The sequence below is a fragment of the Cryptomeria japonica genome, chromosome 8 (assembly GCF_030272615.1).
Source record: "Cryptomeria japonica chromosome 8, Sugi_1.0, whole genome shotgun sequence".
Lineage (NCBI taxonomy): Eukaryota > Viridiplantae > Streptophyta > Pinopsida > Cupressales > Cupressaceae > Cryptomeria > Cryptomeria japonica.
The window spans coordinates 395,187,476-395,210,216 of NC_081412.1; the positions used below are offsets into that span (position 1 = coordinate 395,187,476).

At 38.5% G+C, this 22,741-nt stretch overlaps 1 protein-coding gene across 1 annotated transcript; it reads right to left on the reverse strand.

Moving 5' to 3' along the window:
* Nucleotides 1-15,232: 15,232 nt before the first annotated feature.
* On the reverse strand, nt 15,233-15,616 carry LOC131857678 (vegetative cell wall protein gp1-like). Its single transcript, XM_059210380.1, has one exon. The coding sequence runs from the start codon at nt 15,614-15,616 to the stop codon at nt 15,233-15,235; it is 384 nt and encodes a 127-aa protein (XP_059066363.1).
* Nucleotides 15,617-22,741: the final 7,125 nt, after the last annotated feature.

Here is a 22,741-nt window from a genome sequence, read left to right on the forward strand (position 1 = left end):
GTTGTCCAAATTACTGTAGAACAGAAGAGATCAACACATGATATACTAGGTTCAAACTAAGGCGATTAAAACAAGGTCGGGTAGGGTGGGGGAAATAGTGGGGGAAATAAAACATAGCAACAAGAGGAACACATTCAACCGTCCCATGGATCCTCCTAATTCCACAACCTCTCATAGGACAAGCCTTGCAGAGTCACTGCAATCTATTGTAGTTCATGTAGGTTCAGTGAGTGGTCAAATTAATATGTGGTTAAAAAAAAGAGAAGAACAAAGTTGACCTGTGTGCACTTTTCATAGACTCTAGAACCAATCAACCTTTACAACCTCGATGTAGGAGGTTCCCTTTTCATTGGTGCCACCACAAAGGGATAAGGAATAACTTTTGGGATAGGTGGTGGATGGTTTTTCATCAGCCGCCATGTAATAATCATGAGGTGCCTCAGTATTTTTTGAGGAAACTCTATTGTGAGTTTGTCCTCTCGATGAGATCCCTAACTATTTAAATGACTACCTAAATTTTCAAGGTAGGGGTGGGGGATCGTAACATGACAAAGCAGGGGCACAACATGACCCAAACCTAGCATCGAGACCCTTTGGTAGACCTATGGTGGAGCACGTGACCGTTCCTTCCATCGTGAAGGATAGTGTCGAGGTGGATACCTTAGCGTCCATTATCTCATTGACTTAGACCCTCATACAGTATGTCGTGCCTCTAGTACATGTTGATGTGGGTGAATCTTATAAGCCTTGAGTTCCATCTCACTACTGTCAGTCATGCAGGGCCTTTGCACTTATCACCCTGATAGTAGTCAGCATGCACCTACACAATAACCATCTCCTACAGAGAATATGGTCATGACAGGGTCTCTGCTAAGTGAGACATTCGGCATTGATACCGAGGTAAATTTTTGCAACTTCATTTAATTTTGTTTATTAAATTTTATTTTGAAGTGTTAGAATAACTAAATTAGTACAATGATTGTGATAGAAATGTAGGGTCAAAGTGTTTTTACTACCTGTGACATTCTCCCAGCCACGTTTTACATGACACCATTGAGTGATCAAATATGTATCCAGTAAATAATTCAACTATTACAAGTGAATAGTCAACATTAGATGAGTGGTTTTCTCATAAGTCACTTTGGATGTCAAATAGTTTGGTGTTGGAGCTTCGACATCGACACCTCGCAGTGAAGTTCATCGAGACACTTACACCGAGGTAACCTTTATTCATTAACGGTGTGGTAAACCAAGTTTAGTAGTTTTGATAATTGAATAATATTTATTGTTTCATTTTCAGTTGTTAACATCTGATACTCCTCCTGATGTTGAAGCTACATTGGATCGTGGCATTGCTGCAGTAGTAGCAAGTTCAAAAGCTTTGACAGAGGTATGAGATAAAATTAGTACATTTCAATTGTTCTTTTAATTGTCTATATTGAAAATTGTAATGATACTTGTATGTAATTTAATTTCTATCATAATGCTTGTTGTAGGGCCTTGTCACTCCTAAGCGTGACCATCCCCCCATTGTGAATGAACAGAGTGGTTATATGTTTGCAGTAAGTAATTGTTCTATTATTTGTCATTCTACAATTCATTATATATCGATGTCTATAGTTTTGATTATATCAGTTGGAGCTCCAGAGAAGTCTAGAAAGGAGGACTAGTGAGCGCATTTGAAAGACGCCAACATCGCATATATCTCCATCCCCTCGATAGTCAAAGGCAACTAGTGATCTATTTCCTGGTGCTAGTGGGAAATCAAAAGACTAGGGGCCTTTATTGTATACCTAAATGACATCTTTGAGAATATGTTTTGTATTATGTATATGTGACATTTTATTTCCATATGGATTTTGGCAAGCTGGTATCACTGTATTGGATATATACTAGATTGTGTATGAGTTTTTTGTATCAAAGTTTTAGATCACACTCCATGATCCATCATTAGGATGAATAGAGAGCATGCAGAAATGAGAAGATGATGGATCACAAAGTGTGATCCAAAACGTTGATGCAAAAAACTCACACACAATCTAATCAAGAAGTACTCTAGATTAATATCATTCCTTTAATTAATTTTATCATCACAAGCATTCTTTATCAAACATTGTCATCATCAAGAATTCGTTAAGCATCAAGGCAACATTTCATCCCACCATATCCTTCAAGCATTTTTCAAGATCTAGACATTGTAGAGTAGAAAATTCTATTAATATTCATGCAAGTAATGTGTTTATGATTATGCCATTCATGTCTTGTCATGTCATGTCGTGTTATTGCATCAACACTTGTGATCACATTCAAAGAGAATTGTATCATCAACCTACAATCATCTACAATAGATCTGAGGTATAATATCCAACATTTACTTTAATATTGCAATTCATTTGAAGGGTTAATTCCAAACTTGAGGTTTGACTTACGCAAACCCCTATTCCCAACACATTTCTCTCTTTTGCAGGTGCGGGTTATAGGTTTAGGAGTTGTTAATATGGAATTATGTAGAGAAAATGGAGATAATCCAATATATATTTTATAGGCATGAAAAACATATGACAAGGTCACCCCACACACCTATGTTCAACAAATTTTGGACAAAACTTATGGGGTAGATTATCAGCAAAATTATGGTTTCAAAAAGCTTAATTTCATCCCTACCTAACATTGTGAGGATAGGGTCATTTAAAGCACCATTGTCCCACTTTTTTGGGCTAAAATTCTAGTCACAGGGTTTTTTCATCTTCCTCACTCTAGATTTGTGTTTACAACTTCATATCAAATCTGAAACTGCTAGTTTATGTTAATTTCATTAATTTTCCATCATTAACCCTTAGATATAAAATTTAATTTTCATCTTTAAAATATCCAATTCAACTCAAATAAAAGGACCACTTGAAATCATCAACAATCATCCTAAGGGAGTGAATCTATTTATTTAATCTCCCTTTAATGTAATCATTGTGTGAAATAGGCTCATTCCTTGTTGACAATAGCTGAACTACTATATCCTTATTTCACCACCTTATAGGTACAATTGAGCTTATACCCTACAAGGAATCTGACTATGTATTATATAGCCCTTTCTTTATCTTGTTCATTATGTTGTGCAAGAAGAGCTCCTAGGGTTGATGGTCTAGCTGAGACATATAGAATCAAAGGTTTGCCTTCATTTGGAGGCATTTAAATTGGTGGAGATAGTAGGTAGTCTTTGAGTAACTGAAATGTTTGATTGTAGTGTTTGGTCCATTTGAAAGGAACACCCTTATGAAGCAAATGTTGAAATAAGTGGCATTTGTCTACAAGCTAAGAAATGAACTGATAAATGGATTGCAACTTTCCCTATAAACTTCTTAATTAACTAAGATTGGAAGTAGGAGGCATATCCAATATTGATTTTACCTTTACACGATCCACTTCAATGCCTCAATGATAAATTCTATAACCAAGGATCTTTCTTGATACAACCCTAAAGATACACTTTTTAGGGTTCAATGTACCTTTATACTCCAATCTATTAATGATCTTATCTAAAGTGGAAAGAAGAGGGTCCCTAGTGAGTAATTTAAACAACAAATCATCCACAAAATATTCCATTAAAACATGCATGAAATCATGAAAAATTGTTGTCATGGCTCTTTGGTAAGTTGCTCCTGCATTTTTTAGACTGAAGGGCAATACATTCCAACAATATGTTCCTCAGGCACAAGTGTAGGCTATCTTTTATTGATCTTCAAGATAAATTCTTATTTGATTGTAACTTGAAGAATCATCCATAAATGACAATATTTCATAGCGAGTTGTAAGATCCACAATGATGTCTATGTTGGGTAGTGGAAAATATTCCTTGGGGCATGCTTTATTTAAATATCTTCAGTCTGTATAAATCCCAAAGCCCCCATTTGGTTTTGCAATAGGTACTGGATTTGAAACCCATTCAAAAATATTTATTGGTCTGATAAAGAAAACATCTAATGATTAATTGAGCTCATCTCTTACCAACAAAGAAATTTGAGGGTGCATTTTTCTCAACTTTTGTTTCACTAGTTTAACACCTGGATGAAGTGACAAATGATGGAGAACCAACTAAGGATTCACACCTAGCATATCACCATAAGATCATTCAAAATTGATTTGTTTTTTCAAAAATTATTTTTGTGAATTATACCTTCTCCGCTTCTAATAATGAAGCTACAAAATGAATTACCTTTGGGTTCTCAACTATATTAAAATTAGCTTCTCGTGTCTTCTCAATTAGCAATTAAGATTTTCCTTGATTTCTTGGAGATATGTCCAATCTTCCATCCTTGGGCACCTCAAAGAGATTTTAACCCTCACATACATCTTTTATTTTCACTTTTTCACGATCTAAAGTTGCCTTTCGGTTTTCACCAAAAGACCTAATCTTCTTTATTTTTTTCCTTTTTTTTACTAGATGGTGTTCACTCCCCAAAATAAGTAGTTGCATCTAGATCTATGAAGAAACCAAGTTTGTGTTCACCTAACGGTATACCTTCTCTAAGTTATAGAAACTTAGTGATTGCTTCATCCTTTTTGACAATGTATAATAGGGGCACATTATCAATGGTATTGTTAAAAGCTAGGGATGTAATTATTAGAGTAAGGACTGAGGTGTCATTGAGATCCAAAAAGTTTCAATCTAAGTGTGGCTATTCATATTATTGGTTTCACAATGGGAAAGGGAATCATCACTTGAGGAAGAATTAAATTCTCAAAAGATATTATCCAATTCATAGCTACTAGAGGAATACGAATCCCACTCCCATTCATTAGAGTTTGTCTCAACATATTTTTTATCAGACGTCTCTTCATTGCTAGAGAAATTAAGGTTTTTTTTTCCCAAGGGTAACTTAGTACTAGGACCCTTTGATACCAATGGTACACACCCAAGCCCTTTACGCCTAGGTTCACTTTTAGGAAAAATAAGCTCTATCAAACCTTGTTTTCATGCTTCAAGACCACTATAGCTATTATATAATTTATTTTGCATGATACTGAAATATTTTCCATATTTTTCAAGAGGTAACGACATAGGTGGTACGTCTTGTTCGTCTTTCTAGAGCCAATTAGACACATCATCCTCTATATTCTCTTTGTTTTATTTAACCCATTTGGTAAAAGTGGTTAGAGGATGATACTAAATAGTAAATTTTGGTTCCTTTTGAAGGAGATGTGGTTTGCCATGAGATTTTGGAGAAATTGGCAATTTGCCTATGCAAAATGATTATGCAACACTATACTCACCACATCCTTTATCCTAGACCTAGACCTTGGTTTTAAAATATTTAGACAAATATGGATCAATATTGTGGGTGAAATTAAAGGTCAAGGATTCCTTGTTGATTGGATTTTGATGCTCAACCTGGTTCCTTTTAAGTTGACATAAAGCTAAAATGGATTTGGGTCTCTAGTTATAGTAATTTCTACTCCATTGAAGGGGAATTTCAACCATTGATGGTATGTGGATGGTATAGCTCTCATTAAATGGATCCATGGGTGACCCAAAAGTATGTTGTAGAGAAGGTCTAGGTCCAATACTTGAAACATTGTATCTTCAATTGTTGGACCCACTCTGATTGGAAGAAAAATGACTCCTTTTGATGGGCATTTTGCATCATCGTAATCTTTAATTGTTATCTTTTTTTATGTATCAATGTAGTCTTCAGAAAAACCCAAAGCTTTAATGACTTTCAGGGTAAAAATACTAAGTATTTCTCCACCATCTATCATGACTCACCTTATTTGAAATTTGTAGATAAATACCTCCAAATGTATTAGATCGTTATGGTTTGACTTATGAGATGGAATGTCATCCTTTGTGAAAGTGATGTGCTGTGTTACAACAAGATGTCTTATCATGGCCTAAAGTTGATCAACATCTATGTTAATAGGTATCTTGGAATCCTACAATACTTTATCTAGAATGACCCGATGCATAGGGGATATGTGTAGAAAATCTAGAATGGATATCTATGTAGGTGTTTTCCCTAAATGGTCTAGTAGGTTATACTAACTTAACAACTTATGGTTTAGATGGAGCCCCTTGCAGGGTTACTTTAGTTCTCTGAGTAGTTATAGTATGTTAAGGGTTTTTTTCTTTTACCATTATTATGGCAACATGATCACAAACCTCTTGGATATGGTTTACAATATATTTGTAAGTTGCATTGGTGTAATTAGTGGCGTTCTTCAAATTTGATTCTGAGTTAGAAGCTTTCCCTTTCCCATGATCTTGTATAGGATTCTTAAATATTGAATGATCTACATTTGAGGATCCTAGAGGACTTTCAACTATAATCTCTCCTTGAAATATAAGATCTTGGATAATTTTTTAAAGTTTGAAACATGTGGTCATTTTGTGTCCCTTAGTCTAATGGCAATCACTGGAATCATTATCATTCCACCAAGAAAGCTTGAATGTTGGTTCATAATTTTTTGTATCACATAATTGAATGAAAATGGATTGCAATAGTTGTTTGAGAACCACCTCAAGTGCTTCTCCCAATGGTGTGAATTTTCTTTTAAGATTGACATTTGCTTTGGTAGGTCTTGTTGGGGGTTTCGTTGAGTCATGTTTATTGTTTGGTTTTGAGGTTGATGTTGTTAAACATGTGATTTATTGGCGGGGTAGGCCCTTTGAGGCTAATTGTTAGTTGAGCTTTGTTAACAATTTTTGCATCCACTACTCCATCATTGATAATATTTTTTTCTAGACCATAATTTTGTCTTATCATTTGAATTTATTGCATTGTTGTTGTTTTCCTTGAAGATTTTTGCAAGTCCTTTTGAAATGAGGGCCTTTTCATTTTTATTCCCTTTTGAATTATTTTTTCAAATGTCTGAGGATATTTAAATTGTAAATGGAACAACATTTCAAAATTCATGTTTCCTATGAATGTTTGTATCATTTGATCCTCATATATGTCACAAGGGCATTGACTAGTGATTTTTCTCCATCTTTATAAAAATATTGGATTCCCCATTGCTTTGTTTGGTGCTGCATAAGTCCATCAGGTTTATCCCATTTTCAATGTTAAAATAAAAATGTGACAAAAATTTATTAGTTGATTTGTTCCATGTTCTAATATTTGGAGGTAAATGTGTAAACCATTCCATGACCTAGCTTGTAAGGCTTCTAGGAAAGAGACACATAAGATAGGTATAATTGTAAATTGTACACCTTTCCTAGCGTGTCCAATTCCACACTTGTTTTATGTTTAGCACTCATTTTAGTATGTCTCATTCCGGTGTGCATTTAGAGGACTTCATTATGCACTTTTTTAATGATTAATTTAAAATATGTGAGTTATTAAATGGGACCTTAATCATAGATGTGCCCTTTAATCCTTTCAGATCCTCATTTATTTTTACCTACCTAGGCCCTATTTCAACATGTGTGGCATTTTGTATCTTATTCTGACATCACATCCCAATTTAGATTTAATCCTACCTTCTCAACATTTCAAGCTTGAGATTTAAATTTGGGCTCGTATTAGAGGGAAATATTTGAACCACATACCGATCAACTTGGTTAAGTGGGAAATAAGAAACCATGTCGACCTGCTCCGAGTTTTGAACCCCAAAATGCTTGGTGATGTATAAAGGAAAGTTATATCATCTCATTTTAAGAGGGGAAATAGTTGTGAAATATTTAGCTCTACAATTTGAAGACATCATATGAAATGAAGATTTTAAAATCAAAGGAAGATCAACAAAAATCAAGACTTCAATCATTTTTTCATCAACAACATGGAAGCTTCAAGAGATGTTGGAGGATAATAAGGAATTACCAATTGATGATTGGCTTGTACCTCTCCCTTTGGGTGTGGTATGATTTCATGTTATTCTCATGTTTCTACATACAAGCTTCAAGATCTAAGTTACATTATTTCCAGTTATGTGATTCATGTAATCTCATTTTCAATATCATTTAGGGTTTTACTTTAATATATTTGAGTAGATCTATAGCCTATTTTTATGCATATTTAGCTCATAGCAATCTTAGACACACTTAAGATTCAAGAGAACACACAATTCTAATTTCAACATTGATTATTTGTGGAGGTGAAAATCACCAAAATAGTGGGTTGACTAAGGTAAACCCCTATATAGCCACACACACCATTTTTTATATGTTGCAGGCTCAACTACAGGTATAGGTCATATTTTGGTGGAAGAAACTGCCTTTCAAAATTGTCACAGACTCGAATCTCAAGTTTCAACCTTATTATCAAGGAGCCAATTGCCTAGGGCAACCCAATCTTGGGAGAAAGGCACCTTGGGCACCATAGTCCCCTTAGAATTAGCTTAGATTTTACCCAAAGTCAGGATAGACCTCCAGGAACCTAGATTTTTGAGTCTTAGTCAATTTCTCAGTCTTAGGAACCAATCGTCCTAGATGACCCAATCTCTATAGAAACAATTTAGATTTGAATCACGGGTGTTTTGTACTCTTCCCATTTCGTTTCCACATCTAATTTTTAGTTTATAAGAGGTTATTCAATCATATTCATCTCTTGGTCACTTCATATTCTAATGTGATTGGAAGAGGGGATTCTCAACGTGGTTGGCCTATCCCATTTTTCCACCATCACATTTTGGTGAACCCAACTCTTGGCAAGATCTTGATTTTGATTTATTTATGTACATACTTACATCATATTGCATTTGTGTTCATTTATGTGTTTATTTTATTTTTCATAAAGAGGCAAAAAAGAGAAAAGTACAAAACATTTCCTTCTATGCATTAGGTCATTTGATGCTTTTCTTTGTTAGATTAGTTAATTTTATTGCAAGGTTTCCTTTCTTAGATTTGAAAAATGTCAAATTTATTTTTACAAAGTTTTAGTCCCTTTGATGAGCCATTTAGTAGTGATGACTTTAATATGTTGGATGAATCCCTTGATGACTTCATCTCTATTAAGTCTTCCTTTATGACTCTTAAACCATCCTTTTTCCAAAAATTGATCAACTTGATACATGTGAATGGTTATTAAATTGAAAAAGCTAAAGTTGTTGTCCATCTTTGTCAAGGCACTCCTGAACCAACAAATAAACTCATTATTGTTATTCAAGGTAGTAGCAATCCTGATGCCTGTCTTTCAAACTCCTAATGGACCTGTAAGGTAGTGAAATTAGGGTGTCACCAATTAAGATAGTAAAACCACCAATTTAACAAGATTAACCTTACATTTAAAAGTGAGATTGAAAACCCAATAAATCTAGCTATAATTCTTGATTAGGGAGAAGGGCTACTAAGATACTGATTGGATTTACTTGTTTATTTCTTCCCCTTTTAGAGAGTAGAAATTGGATTTTAATTGTAAAGTTATAGGGTAAAATAATAGAGAATTGGAGAAAAATAGTAATAATAGAACGTTACAGACTTCACACAGAGCCACAAACAAAAATATAAGAAGGAAAAATGAATCATACTTATAGTTGAAAATCCAGGTTGAATTATTGGGACTAAGAGGGTAGGGAAACTTGGTCCCGTAACTCCTGAGTAGGCAAGTGGGATGTATACTAGATCAGGGAGACACATGCACAATCTACTATTAGAAGATTGGGCAAAATTCTCAGCACCAGGGCTATGGGAGCTACCTGGTCCTCCACTTTTTGTGTCTGTAAAAGATAAACTTATTTGTTGTCATCTATTCTATTAGAATCTACAATTGCAACACCTAAATCAAGTTACTACACAAAGAAAGAGAGAAAAGGGTTGTGGATAGGGGTTTGCCTTGGGTCAAACCCCGATTTAGGAATTGATCTTAAAATTGAAATGGAAATAGAACAAAATTGTAGCAAAATAATTTCCTTTTGAGGGAAAGACTAGATTTGAATTTGAATGCTTGTAATTGAATTTGATACCTTGATGAAGCTTGCTTGAATCCTCATGCCAAGGGTTTAGGATGTCATGTAGAATGTCTTCATGCAAGGTTGATCATGGATTCCATCTTGAATGTTTGAAGTTGACTTGACCTCTTCTTTAATACTTGACAAATGCTTGATTGCGTGCTCACTTGAATTGAATTTTGCTAGAGTGTAATTAAGAGAGACATCCATCCATCTTAGACTTCAAATGAGAGGGGTAGGATTCCTTTAATACTTAATCATCCAAAAATTATTTTTGGAGAAGGCCGACACGAGATCTAAATTCCCGCCCAATCGAAGAGACCATTGATGGGACCAATTTTGGGTCCTAATTAGGAGAACCAGGGTGTTGGAGGTACCCCGATCCTGTTAACCAAGACTTGGATTTGAATAGGAATCAAAAAGGGAGTTGAAAATATATATTTTAGGAAGGTGTGAGTAGAATCAAAGCAGACTTCAGGCACTGAAAGACAAAACACCAAGGTACGGTCTAGGTGAGGATGAAATTGTATGTGGATATAATTTTTGAAGCTACATTTAGCCCCATACTCACAATATAGTACAAATTTACATAGAAAAACTTTCACCAAGATACCAAAGAGACAAGACACACCAAGTCACCAGGGAATTTAGGATCATATAAATCTAATATCGAGATAAAAGGGACAACACATGAAGGGGAAAGAGCATGACTATACTGGCCTAGTAAGACTTGTGCTTACTATGAGTCATGAAAATGAAAATTTTGAAACACCAAATTGCAAAACAAAAGGCTCAATTTACAAAGTAACTTGAATATTGAATTGAATTGAAAACACATCATTGTTGTGTGCATAAATGTAACATTGAGTAGAGTGTATGCCCCCACGTTAAAGCAATTGTGTATGCCTTATCGGGAGAATTGACTTTAAGGTAGCATGCATTCAAAAGACACGCACATTACCACAATGAGATGCCCCCAAGAAAGGATAAATCAAAGGATAATGATCACGTAAAACATATAAGAAAAACCACATAAGAGATCCACTAACTTTGGAGTCAATAATGTACTTGTGATAAATACTGTATATCAAAAATAATTGTATTGAATTGACCTCATCCCCAAAGATAGTGTATAATGAATGCAATAGAAAAAGAGCACACAAGATAACAAACAAATGGCCAAACTCAAACCAATAAATTTGTGGGTCTGCCTCTAATCTGCCCACGACCTGTGAGAATCCCTAAAGGATGAAATATTTTGCAAAAGAAACATCAAGTAAATAGCAGAATATTTATGAGAAACTTTATACTGCACTTCAAACAATTAGAGTTTAATGCAGGCCTCAAAGCATATAGTCGATTTCTTAAAAGTGAATACACTGGTTAATAAAGATGCTAGTCTGAATAATAAGAGCTGATTACCAGACTTCAAGCCAACCAATGTTAAGTGTTACTCAAACACTCTTCATGTTTAATTCTAGATGGTCATCTTCACAACTACAGAACAAGGTAGCAATCAGATCACCCAATAGTACTTATGGGCCAAACTCACTGCTTCACTGCTAGTCAATACACCAACAAAATACTAAAATTTATTTGCAAAATAAACATTGCACTCGTAATACAAAAAGAAGGTACATCTCTGTAGCAAAGAATGACTGCTTGTGAATATCTCAATACGCCTGATCAAGAAACAAACCGAACTATGGATGGAACAAGAATAACCTATCACCTCCTATCAAATGTAAACATGACCAAGATTGTCGTAAGTCATTTTCATAGTGTGGGCCTTACGCTAGAGAACAAACTTGCTTGCCAAACAAAAAAAAGTGAAGAGGGGAAAAGATTGATGAGGTAGGATAGTTAGCAAATCATGCAAATCAATCATAGAAACATATGAAATCAAAAGACATAACTTGAATCACACAAAAACAAGAATGAGATGCATATACCTCACAAACCTTATGCCTTCTCCTTCGGATGGAGCTTGATGAAGTGAAGGCGCCCTTGGATGATGCTCCACTTGATGTGATCCTTTTGCTTGCTTGATGTGGATGGCTCTCCAATGTTGTGCACAAATGAGAGTGATCTTGAGGGATGATAGGGATGAGATGATAAAGTATGGATGGGAGATTATTTTGACATGGTAAGGGTGCTAAGATGACTTTTCTAGGCTCAAATTAGTAGCATAAGATTACTAAACTTGGAGATGGAGATTGAAGGGATGGAGTCCTCAATTTATAGGAAGAGGAGAGGAAAAATGGATGGCTAGGATGGATTCAAGATGAAGGGCTAGGATTTCTTGTGAGCTCACACAAGGCCCAAGGGAGGGTGTGGAGACCAAGAGATATGCCTTAAAGGCATTTCTTGTCTCCACACTCCTCAAGGTGCATTGAGAAGACTTCCCAATGTGCTTTGAGAAAAGCAAGGGATGAGACATTCCTTGAAGAATGGGGAGGATGAATTTAAAATTCTCCAAAAAGGGATGATCATGGGGATTGGAGGAATAAGAAGGAATTAAAATTCCTTGGGAGAGGAGATGCCTAGAGGAATGTGAGATTTTGAAAATCTCACATTCACCTAGGAAAAGAGCATTTAAAGCTAGTGGTTGGATGGAAGGGACAAGGAGTTGACTTTGTGGCTAATAATGATGATTAGCCACTAGCAACTCATTATGAGGGGGATTAGAGGAAAGATTAGGTGGGATAGGATTTGTAGGAGGATTTGACTAGGAGAGAGAATGAGTGGAGGGAATTAAAAATTAGAAGAATAAGGTTAAGTGAGTTTAGGAAATTTCTAGAAGGATTCATTAGGTTAATGGTGCATTAGGAAGATGATTTGTAGGAATCATGTAGGTTAACTAATTAATTGAAACTAATTAGCTAAGAGGAAGATTTGTGAGAATTTTTAAATTTTTAAGAGAATAAAGAGAGAGAGAGAGAGATTGATTTATTAAATAAATCAATCATATACTATAGTGACAATATTTATTATAACTAATTAATATTGAGGAGAATTTGAATTAGCATAATTAATTAATTAATTTTGTGAGGAATTAAAAATAATTAAAATAATTATTTTTAAGTGTCTACATTTTGCCCCTCTTTTATGCAGCGACAATTTTGGCGATGTGTAGAAGATAAAAGAAGAAAAGGATGCCCCAATGTAAAGCATGGGAGGTGTATGCCCCCTTGAGAATTTTTTCGGAAAAAAAGTGAATTTTTTTTCAAAAATAAAGGAAGAAGAATATGGATGGAAGAGGTAAGTGAGGAAGATGAAGCAGTCGTGAAGAATTTGGAAAGAAGAATAGGAGATATGAGACTGCGGAGGAAAATGGGCCCTCACGGAGACCCATATAAGCCACAACGAGCCCAATGAGGGTTCATTATTACACACAAGCATTCGAGCCACTCAGAGCGAAGAAGAGGAGAAGGAGAGATGGACCGCATTCCATTTTGTGATCATCGCGTCGAGAGGATCCGATGATTAGATCGATCGATGAGCTATGGACCACCAGTGAGTAGGACTATCCCTCTTAAATTTTTTAATTTTGAGTAAGTTTTAGGCTAGAAATAGGGGTCTAGGTTAGGCAAGGTGCACGCGCTGATCACTGTTTCAGCACAAGCGCCCCTAGGTCAGCACGAGCGTGGGCACTCACTAGGGGGTTGGGTAGAACATAAGTTTTGGGAGGGAAATGGGGGGATTAGTGCGGGTGCTCGCACTTCAACGCGGGTGCCCAAGGGATTACGGGGGCACTCGTGCTCGCGTTGACAGGCTCGGGAGGGGGTCAAAAGAGGGCAGGGTTTTTCTGTTGGCGTGAGCGCCTGGAAAATGGTGCGAGTGTCATGATATTGGTGCGAGTGCCTGGTAAATCAGCGCGTGAACCTGAGATTGGGGAAATGCAATTTTGGCTTAGAATTTTGGAATAGGGGGAAGGGTATGGTTTGTTCCAGAGGTCAGGAGGGGGTTTTGAGATGTGAAAGTAATGATTTGGTGTAATGGATGTAGGTGGAGAGGGGACCACTGGCCTCGATAGAGAATTGGCCTGCGACGATGAGCCTGTATCATGAGCTAGGCCGCGATGAGATGGAGGTTCTAGATGCACTGAGATTGCATTATGTGGGCAGGTAGCCAAGGATACAGGCGCATACTACTATGATGACTGTGCTAGTGGAGAGGTGGGATATTCGGTATAACACCTTTCATTTGCTGACTGGAGAGGCCACAGTCACCTTGTTAGATGTTTGGAGGATTTTGAAGATCCCCGTTCATGGCGTGATCCCTGAGTATCAGTTGGATGTAGCTGATTTTTATCTACGGGAGGTGTGCGAGTATGAGATGCCGCCGATGTTAGATAGGAGAAGGATGCACTTGGGCCAGGTGATGGGTGTTCGTCAGATTCCTCGATAGGTGTTGGTGATTTGCGGCTTTCTGAGTGGGCGGATCATTCCGAATTTGGGCGGACATGGATTCCCTCTGGGGTGGAGCAGATGTGTTTACTTCATGGTTCATGATGGCATTCAATATGCATGGGGGTCAGTGATGCTAGCCCAGTTGTATCATGACATGCATCTAGTGGTTTACACAGAGTATGCCAATTTGTTTGCTAGGGTCACACTCTTGCACATCTGGGCGTGGGAGCATATTGCGGTGACTCGGCCAGTGGGGGTACAGGAGAGGCAGCCAAGATAGCCGTTTGTGGACAGATACAAGGGATTGCTGCACTATACATAGACAATGTCCATGTGGTTCTGGAGGAGGATTTTGGATGAGCTAGTATAGTTCACCTAGAGATCATTTTTGGGATGTGAGCGGTGGAGGGATGACTGATAGCTTCATTGGGTGATAGGTGGAGATGTGGAGATTTGGAAGATCAGTCTACATCATGGAGTATTATGCTCCATTCAAGGTGGCCCGACAGCTTGGGCAGGTACAAGATATAATAGGGGATATTCCAGTGTATCCCCAGATTACATGGGAGGTGAGGTATTGGGGGCCTACAACGAGTCCCTTGGAGGGTTGGATGAGCTTCCAGACAACATTTCACATAGTTTGGGATGAGTGGATGGGGGTAGGGGAGGATCCAGGCATGACAGGTGGTTGCAAAAGCTGGTGGGAGGGGCACTTGCCAGTGCGACTTACCATTCTTGGAGTTTTGGATGATGAGGAGCTGCAACTAGGGGTTGATCAGGTGGTGGGTGGGGAGGATGATGGCCCAAGAGAGAGAGTTTTGGTTTGCGTAGGGTGTGGTGTGGGTAGACAACAGAGGAGAGCCTAGGTTGTGTGGAGGAGGGAGAGGGAGAGGATGCCCTAGTGGGAGAGGTTGCAGTTGGCGAGGGAGGGGAGGCTGTACCTATGGATGTCCCCAAGGCACAGGTAGAGGGGAGGGGAGGGGTGTCGCAAGCTGATTTTGACCATGTTCAGCAGGAGAAGGATACCTATAGAGTGGGGCTTCATTCAGTGGAGGACAAGCTATAGGTAGAGAGGACTCAAAGGGAGAGAATGGGGGTAGAGGTGGAGCAATTGACACAGGAGATAGATGATTTGACAGAGAATCTCCATACTGCCAGGACATAGGTGGATGCCTTGAGGGTGGAGGGGGAGGAGGCTGAGAGGATGTTGGAGGAGGCCTGGACAGGTACAACCATTGCAGGGCTCCAAGATTCTCTTCATCGACAGGATGCTGAGATAGAGGGGTTATAGGCCAGAGTGTAGAGGGCAGAGGTGGATGCGACATGGCTGCGGGGGGGGGGGAGAGGGATGTAGCCCACCAGACATTGGGTCCTGCAGTATTGGCACATATATTTTTTGATAGCTTGCAGCAACGGGAGAGGGCGGAGAGGTCAGCCCGAGAGGCACAGTATTATAGGGGGATATATCATAGAGCAATGCCTAGAGGACAACGAGCAGGATCAGTGGGTTTTCAGCCACCAGCAGGGGGAGCAGGAGGATCAGGTGGGGGAGGTACAACAGAGGGGGGTGGAGAGATAGGAGGGGAGAGCAAGCTCCTTGTTTTGCTTGTGTATTATATTTTGACCCTTTGGGGCAATCATTGTATCATGATAGTCACATTTTCCTCTTTATATATATATATACATGATTTGATTGGTGATAGATGATGTGTAGAATTTATTGTGATGGATTTTTTGTTTTTCTTATGATGTTATATATGGATGCAATTATGGATGTGTTATGTTGACTTATTTGTGATGCAGAGTGGATGCTTATATATGTATGTTTATGATGTGTTGCTGACATGTTTTTGTATGCAGGATGAGTGATTTTATGCTTTATGTATATATGCAAATGTGTGATGGATTCCTAGATGTGAAAATGATTTATGATGAAATCTAAATGTTTTGTGAAAAAATGACTATCTAAATGAAATAAGTAATGCAATCTATATGATGTGAATGAATAATACAAAGAGGGAATATTCCAATAATAACACAATAATATTAGATAGAAGAATATGGAATAGATGGGAAATGGGGGAAATTGAGAACTCCATTGGATTTATTGAGTATAGGATTTTATGGAATGATAGTGAGATTTTGGTGCACAACAAATGTGGAGAGCCAACCTAGTTTGATATTTCCTTGGGTGACTTGCACCACTGATTATAGGAATCAGGATGCCATGAGAAACCCAAGGCGTGGACTGACTCTCAGATAAATGAGAATTCCTTACACACAGCTATGCAAGTGTTAAGAAACACTAATACAAAGTTGTGGGTATGTGCAAGGAGAGCCTCAAACACACCGATAACTCTTGTACACGGGAAGGTAAGTATTAACAAACACTAATACCAGGTCATCAGTTTATACAAGAGAAATCCAAAACATTCCATTCTATGAAAAATATGCCCCAATATGCGCCTATTGTAACATACCTAGATATGGCAAATCTAGGCAATTGTAAATAGTTGTAGTCGTAGGGCAAAAGATGCAAGTCTACATGAAAAGATCCAACAAAATCTAACAAGTCACTTCTTTGTGACCAAATGATACCTCTTGCAAAGAGTAGGACTAGGATGGAGGATTAGGTTGCCAGGCGAGGGAAGGAATCATCCCTAGGACAAAGTGGACTTGTGGATTTAGGCAAGTGATTTTATGGTTTTTGAAGAGTGACTTGTGGACTTGGGCTTATTTCTCAAGACTTCTTGAAGCTCACACAAAGGCACAGAAAATCATTTTAATGGGACATTCCTTGTTCATGACTCTAGCGAAGACTCATCATCATATGCGTGTTTTATTGGGAGGCGGAAGGGAAGGAATGCTGCAAATGGGAGGACTGGATGGCAGGTGATTTGTAGTGTCGACCTGATAGATAGTGGATTTGGTTATTTACCTTGGCACCTGCATGTAGGTTTTCACCAAGGTACTTGTCCATAGCGCCACAAAGTGGTTTTCACTGGTGGATGAATTGTTTTCTTTATATATATATATATTTTAAAAATTTAAGACTTTCTGAGGACTAGGCATAAAACCTTTTGAGGTGCATGATATTCATTGGATCATCCAAAGGATCGCCTTCAGGAGTAGCCAACTGATAAGCTCCTGATCCATAATTTTCTATGATTACATATGGTCCAAGCCAATTAGGCTCAAACTTGCCTTTCTTTTCTCTTTCTTGTAGATTTTTCTGATTCTCCATGAGGACAAGGTCACCAATTTGGAATTCTTGGGTTCTGACGTTTTTGTGATAACCCATGCGCAAACGGTTTTGATATACCTGGAGATGATTCAAGGCCTTGAGGTGCCTTTCATCTAACAATTCTAGCTCTTGTAAGTAGACAATTCTATATTGTTCGTCCGGTAAGATATTTTGTAGCAATACCCTTAGAGAGGGGATCTCGATCTCAAGGGGAAGGATGGCTTCGAAGCCAAAGACCAAGGAATAAGGGGTGGTGCCTGTGGGGGTGCGAATGGAAGTGCGGTAGGCCCACAAAGAAGGATGGAGTTGGAGGTGCTAATCATGACCAGCTTCATTGATTGTCTTTTTGAGGATTTTGATTAGGGTTTTATTAGAAGCCTCAGCTTGGCCATTGCCTTTGGGGTAATATCGGGTGGAAAAGCGATGTTGGATGTTGAATTTTTGGCAAAGTTCTTTGACATCCTGGTTTTTAAATTGTCTACCATTATTTGTAATGATAACTTTTGGGATGCCATATCAGCAGATTAGGTAGTTCAGGATGAATTTGGATATTTGCTTGCCAGTGGTAAAAGTAAGAGGGATAGCCTCTACCCACTTGGTGAAATACTCAGTGGCGATGATAATGAATTTATGTCCGTTGGAGGATGAAGGGTGAATTCTCCCAATGAGATCGAGCCCCCATTGTGAGAAGGGCCATGGTGTAATAAATGGCTACAATTCTTGTGATGGTGCATGAATCTTGTCACCATGTTGCTGGCAAGGGATGCATTTCTTCACATAGTTATATGCATCTACTTCCATTTTAGGCCAGTAGTATCCCATCCTCAAAAGTTTTTTAGCCAGTGTGAGCCCACTTGAGTGTGCCCCACAGATGCCCTCATGTACTTTGCGTAATGCCCATTCTGCTTCTTGTTTATCTAAACACCTTAGGAGGCAACCATCAAAATGCCTTTTGAATAGGGTGTCTCCAAGGATGGTGTAATGAGCACATCGGCGAATGAATGTTTGTTTTTGGGTTTTGGTAAGATGTGGGGAATGGTGTTGTCTTTTAGGAAAGTGAAGGTTTCTTGGTACCAAGGGGACTCGGGACCAATGAGAACACACACCATTTCAAACTTTGGTAGGTCATATGCCGGTATAAAAAATTTCTCAACCAAGAACTCGCACTTCTGACTGTGTACTGGCATTTGAAGGAGGGAGCCAATGGTGGCCACTGCATCTACAACCCTGTTGTTTGTTCATGGGATTTGATCAAACTTGATTGTCATGAAATGTTGCCTAAGATCTTCAATCATTGTACGGTAGGGAAGGAGTTTATCATCTTTTGTCTAGTACTCATCATTGACTTGTTTTATGATGAGCTAGGAATCGCCATATACTTGTAATTCCTTTATTTTCCAGTGGATAGCCAAGTGCAAACCTGTGATGAGTACCTCATATTCTGCTATGTTGTTGGTACATGCAAAGGCTATCTTGTATGATTTTGGGATGCCATCTTTTTGAGGTGTGATCAATAATATTCCTGCCCCCGATCCATTTTGGGTGCAAGAGCCATCAAAGTACAATCGCCATGTGGAGGATGTGGTAACCGTCATAATGAACTCATATGGTAATTCTGCGAGAAGAGGATGGTCACCTGGAAGTGGAGCTTCAACCAACTAATTTGCAATGACTTGTCCCTTGATTGCCTTTCTATCCACATATTCAATGTCATACTTGCTTAAGAGCATGACCCATTTAGCAGTTCTGCCAGTGAGAGCAACTTTTGACAGGAGATATTTAAGTGGATCAATCTTAGCAATTAGTTTTGTTTTGTTGTTTAGCATATAGTATTGGAGCTTCTATGTGCTAAAAACCAATGCCAAGCATTCTCTTTCAATGGGGGTATAATTAAGTTCACACCCCACTAGTGTTCGACTGATCTAGTAAATAAAATGTTCCTTCCCTTGATCGTCTGTCTGTGCGATTAATGCCCCCAATGCCACCACAGTAGCACATATATATAAAATAAGGGGTTTTCCAGGTGTAGGAGGCATCAATACTGGAGGTGATGCTAGATATTCTTTTAGTTTCTCAAATGCCTTTTGGCATAAGTAGTCCCATTTGAATTTTGTGTCCTTGTGCAGGAGGTGTGCAAATGGATGACACTTATCTGCTAGTTGTGAAATAAAGCGTCTAATAGACTGGAGTTTCCCTTGGAGACTGCGCAGTTGTCTAAGAGTTTTTGGTGGAGGCATTTTCATGATAGCTTTTACCTTTGTAGGATCGACCTCGATGCCTCTATGGGAAACAATGAATCCTAATAGTTCTCCCGATGTGACTCCAAACACACACTTTTTGGGATTCAGGCGTAATTTATATTTTTCTAGTCTTTCAAAGATCTGCTTTAGGATGGGGATGTGTTCTTGCCTTGTCTTAGATTTTCCTAGCAGATCATCCACATAGTCCTCCATAATTTTGTGCAAGAGATCATGAAAAATTATTGTCATGGCACGTTGATATGTAGCTCCCGCATTTTTGAGGCCAAAAGGCATGACTCAGTAACAAAAGGTACCCCATGGTGTTGTGAATGCGGTTTTATGCTGATCCTAATTTGGTTGTATCCAGAAAATCCATCCATAAGCGACAACATCTCATGTCCTGTTGTAAGGTCCACAATCATATCTATATTGAGGAGTGGGAAATCATCTTTGGGACAAGCTTTATTTAGATCTCGAAAATCTATGCAGATACAGATGCCCCCGATGGGTTTGCTGACAGGTACAATGTTGGAGACCCATTCAACATAGTCTATTGGTTTGATGAATTCTACATCTAACATCTTTTGGAGTTCCGCCTTGACTAGGAGAGCAATATGCGGGTGCATTTTGCGCAATTTTTGTTTTACAAGTTTTGCATTTGGGTGGACAACAAGATCGTGAACCACCAAGGCAGGATCCAACCCTAGCATATCGACATAGGACTATGCAAAATTGATTTTTACCTCTGTAAGGAAGTTGATGAATTCTTGTTTCTCTTTTTCCATGAGGGATTTAGCAATGAGCACATTTTGTGGGATGACTTTGGTGCCCATGTTGATGCTATCTATTTCTTCTATCAACAAATTCAATCTATACTGTGGAAGGTAACCAATGGTAGGGAGGTCAAGTCCCTCATCATCAAGTGCCTTTTCTAGGTTTTCACTTTCGGATATACCCTTTATTTTTATTTTTTGCTCATCCAAAGGTGCCTCAGAGAGGTTTTCACCTAGGGAATCATGTTTTTTGCTTTGATTATATTTTTTGTGACTAAGGGCATTGACCTAACTAGCAAAGTATCCCTTTTCATGAAGTTGAATACCCTCTACTCTGTTACAATCTTCTAGATTTCGCATCATCAGGAGAGTAATGAGAGCATTATCATCGGTGCATATGTCTAACGTGAGTTTGTCTTGTTGGCCCCAATCTATGATTTCAGGATGGACAAGATGTAGCTCGTGTAAAGTGGAAGGGGTTATGGGGGAAATGGTATTGGCGTGAGTGTCAAAGAAGATATAATTTTTCATATTCATAAGACATTTCGTGGAACTCCTCTTCGTCAACGCTTTCAATATCCAAAGAAGGACTAGAAGGGGCACTAGTGATAGTAATCTTAGGCACCGGGGTGTACCCCACGCCTATGTTGTATTTGTAGGAGATAGGATTTATGGGTTCTTTCCTCCCTTTCTCTTTTGGTCCTAGGCTGTGTCCTTTGTAACCCATTTTTTCAACTATGGCTAATGCTTTTGGGTACATCTTTTTGCATATTTTTGCTGGATCTTCATCTTCTTCCTGGTACAACCATGAAGAGACATCTGCTTCGAGGCTCTCCTCATCAAGTGGGCCCCATTGCTAGAAGGTGGTGCTTTGGCATTGCATGACTAGTTTCGGGTTTTTTTTGAGCTCTTTTGGTTTGCCAAAAGACTTAGGAGAGAGGGGGAGGTTGCCTATTAATAAAACGTCCTCCAATTTGTACTCTCCACAACCATTGTCTAAGATCTTGATTTGAGTATCTGATTGGGATGAAGTGGAGGAAACATTTGATGTGTCAGATGGAGGTGTTGGCGAGGGTCTATTTAGTGGGAAATGATATGGATGCTTCCCCTCTAAGAGTTTGCAATATTGAAAAGGTTGGGGATCACCTTTGATACTGATCTCTCTTCCATTAAAGGGGAATTTGATGCATTAGTGATAGGTGGAGGGCATGACCTGCAAGGAGTGAATCCATGGCCGTCCGAGGAGAATGTTATAGGGGAGATCAAGATCTAGTATTTGGCAAGGGGTTTCAATTGTAATAGGGCCCACTTGAAGAGGTAAGGTGATCATGCCCTTCAAAACTCTCTTTGCATCATCATATGCTTTTATGGTGATCCCTCCTAATGTGTCTACCAAGTCCTTAGAAAGTCCCAATTGTTTTATTAACTTGTATATACACAGATTAAGTCCGGATCCACCGTCTATCAAAATACGTTTAACCTTGTGTTTTTGGATAAGGGCTTCAATGTGCAAAGGTTTGTTGTGATCTTCATCTACAGGAGCATCTTTGGAGGTAATTACAAGGTGTTGCTAGGCAGCAAGGTTTCCAATGAGAGCTTGGAATTGAGTAGCATTGATGTTATCAGGAACGCGAGACTCAAGGAGGGCTTGCTCCAAAATTTCTTTATGTACTGGGGAAGTCTTGAGAAGTTCTAGGATGGAAATTTGTGTGGGGGTCTTCCCAAGTTGGTCTAGGAGGTCATATTGGTGGGTGGAAGACATGGGTAGGGGGTTTGGTGGGGGAGCAACTCCTTGGATGATGAATTTTCCTCGACATGTGGTTACGTTGCAATCATTTTGGGGATGGGAGGTGGAAGGCATGACACCTTGGATGACTATCCTAGTCGGATTTGGTCTACTTTGGGGAGGGGGAGGGTTAACTCCTTGGATAGTTATGATATTAACATGGTTGTCTGCAGGCTCAATGCGACCTACTAAAGATTCAAAGCCGGTTATGTGATTAGTATAGTCATAACCCACTACGTTAGATGATGAACCTTTTCCTTTATCATGCTTCAGGAAGGGTTCCTGGTACATTTTAAGTTTGTCATTGTTATTACTAGGTTTTGCATTTGCTACTTCAATCTCACCCCTATCAATGAGATCTTTTATGTAAATTTTGAGCTTCATACACTTTCGTGTGTCATGTCCCT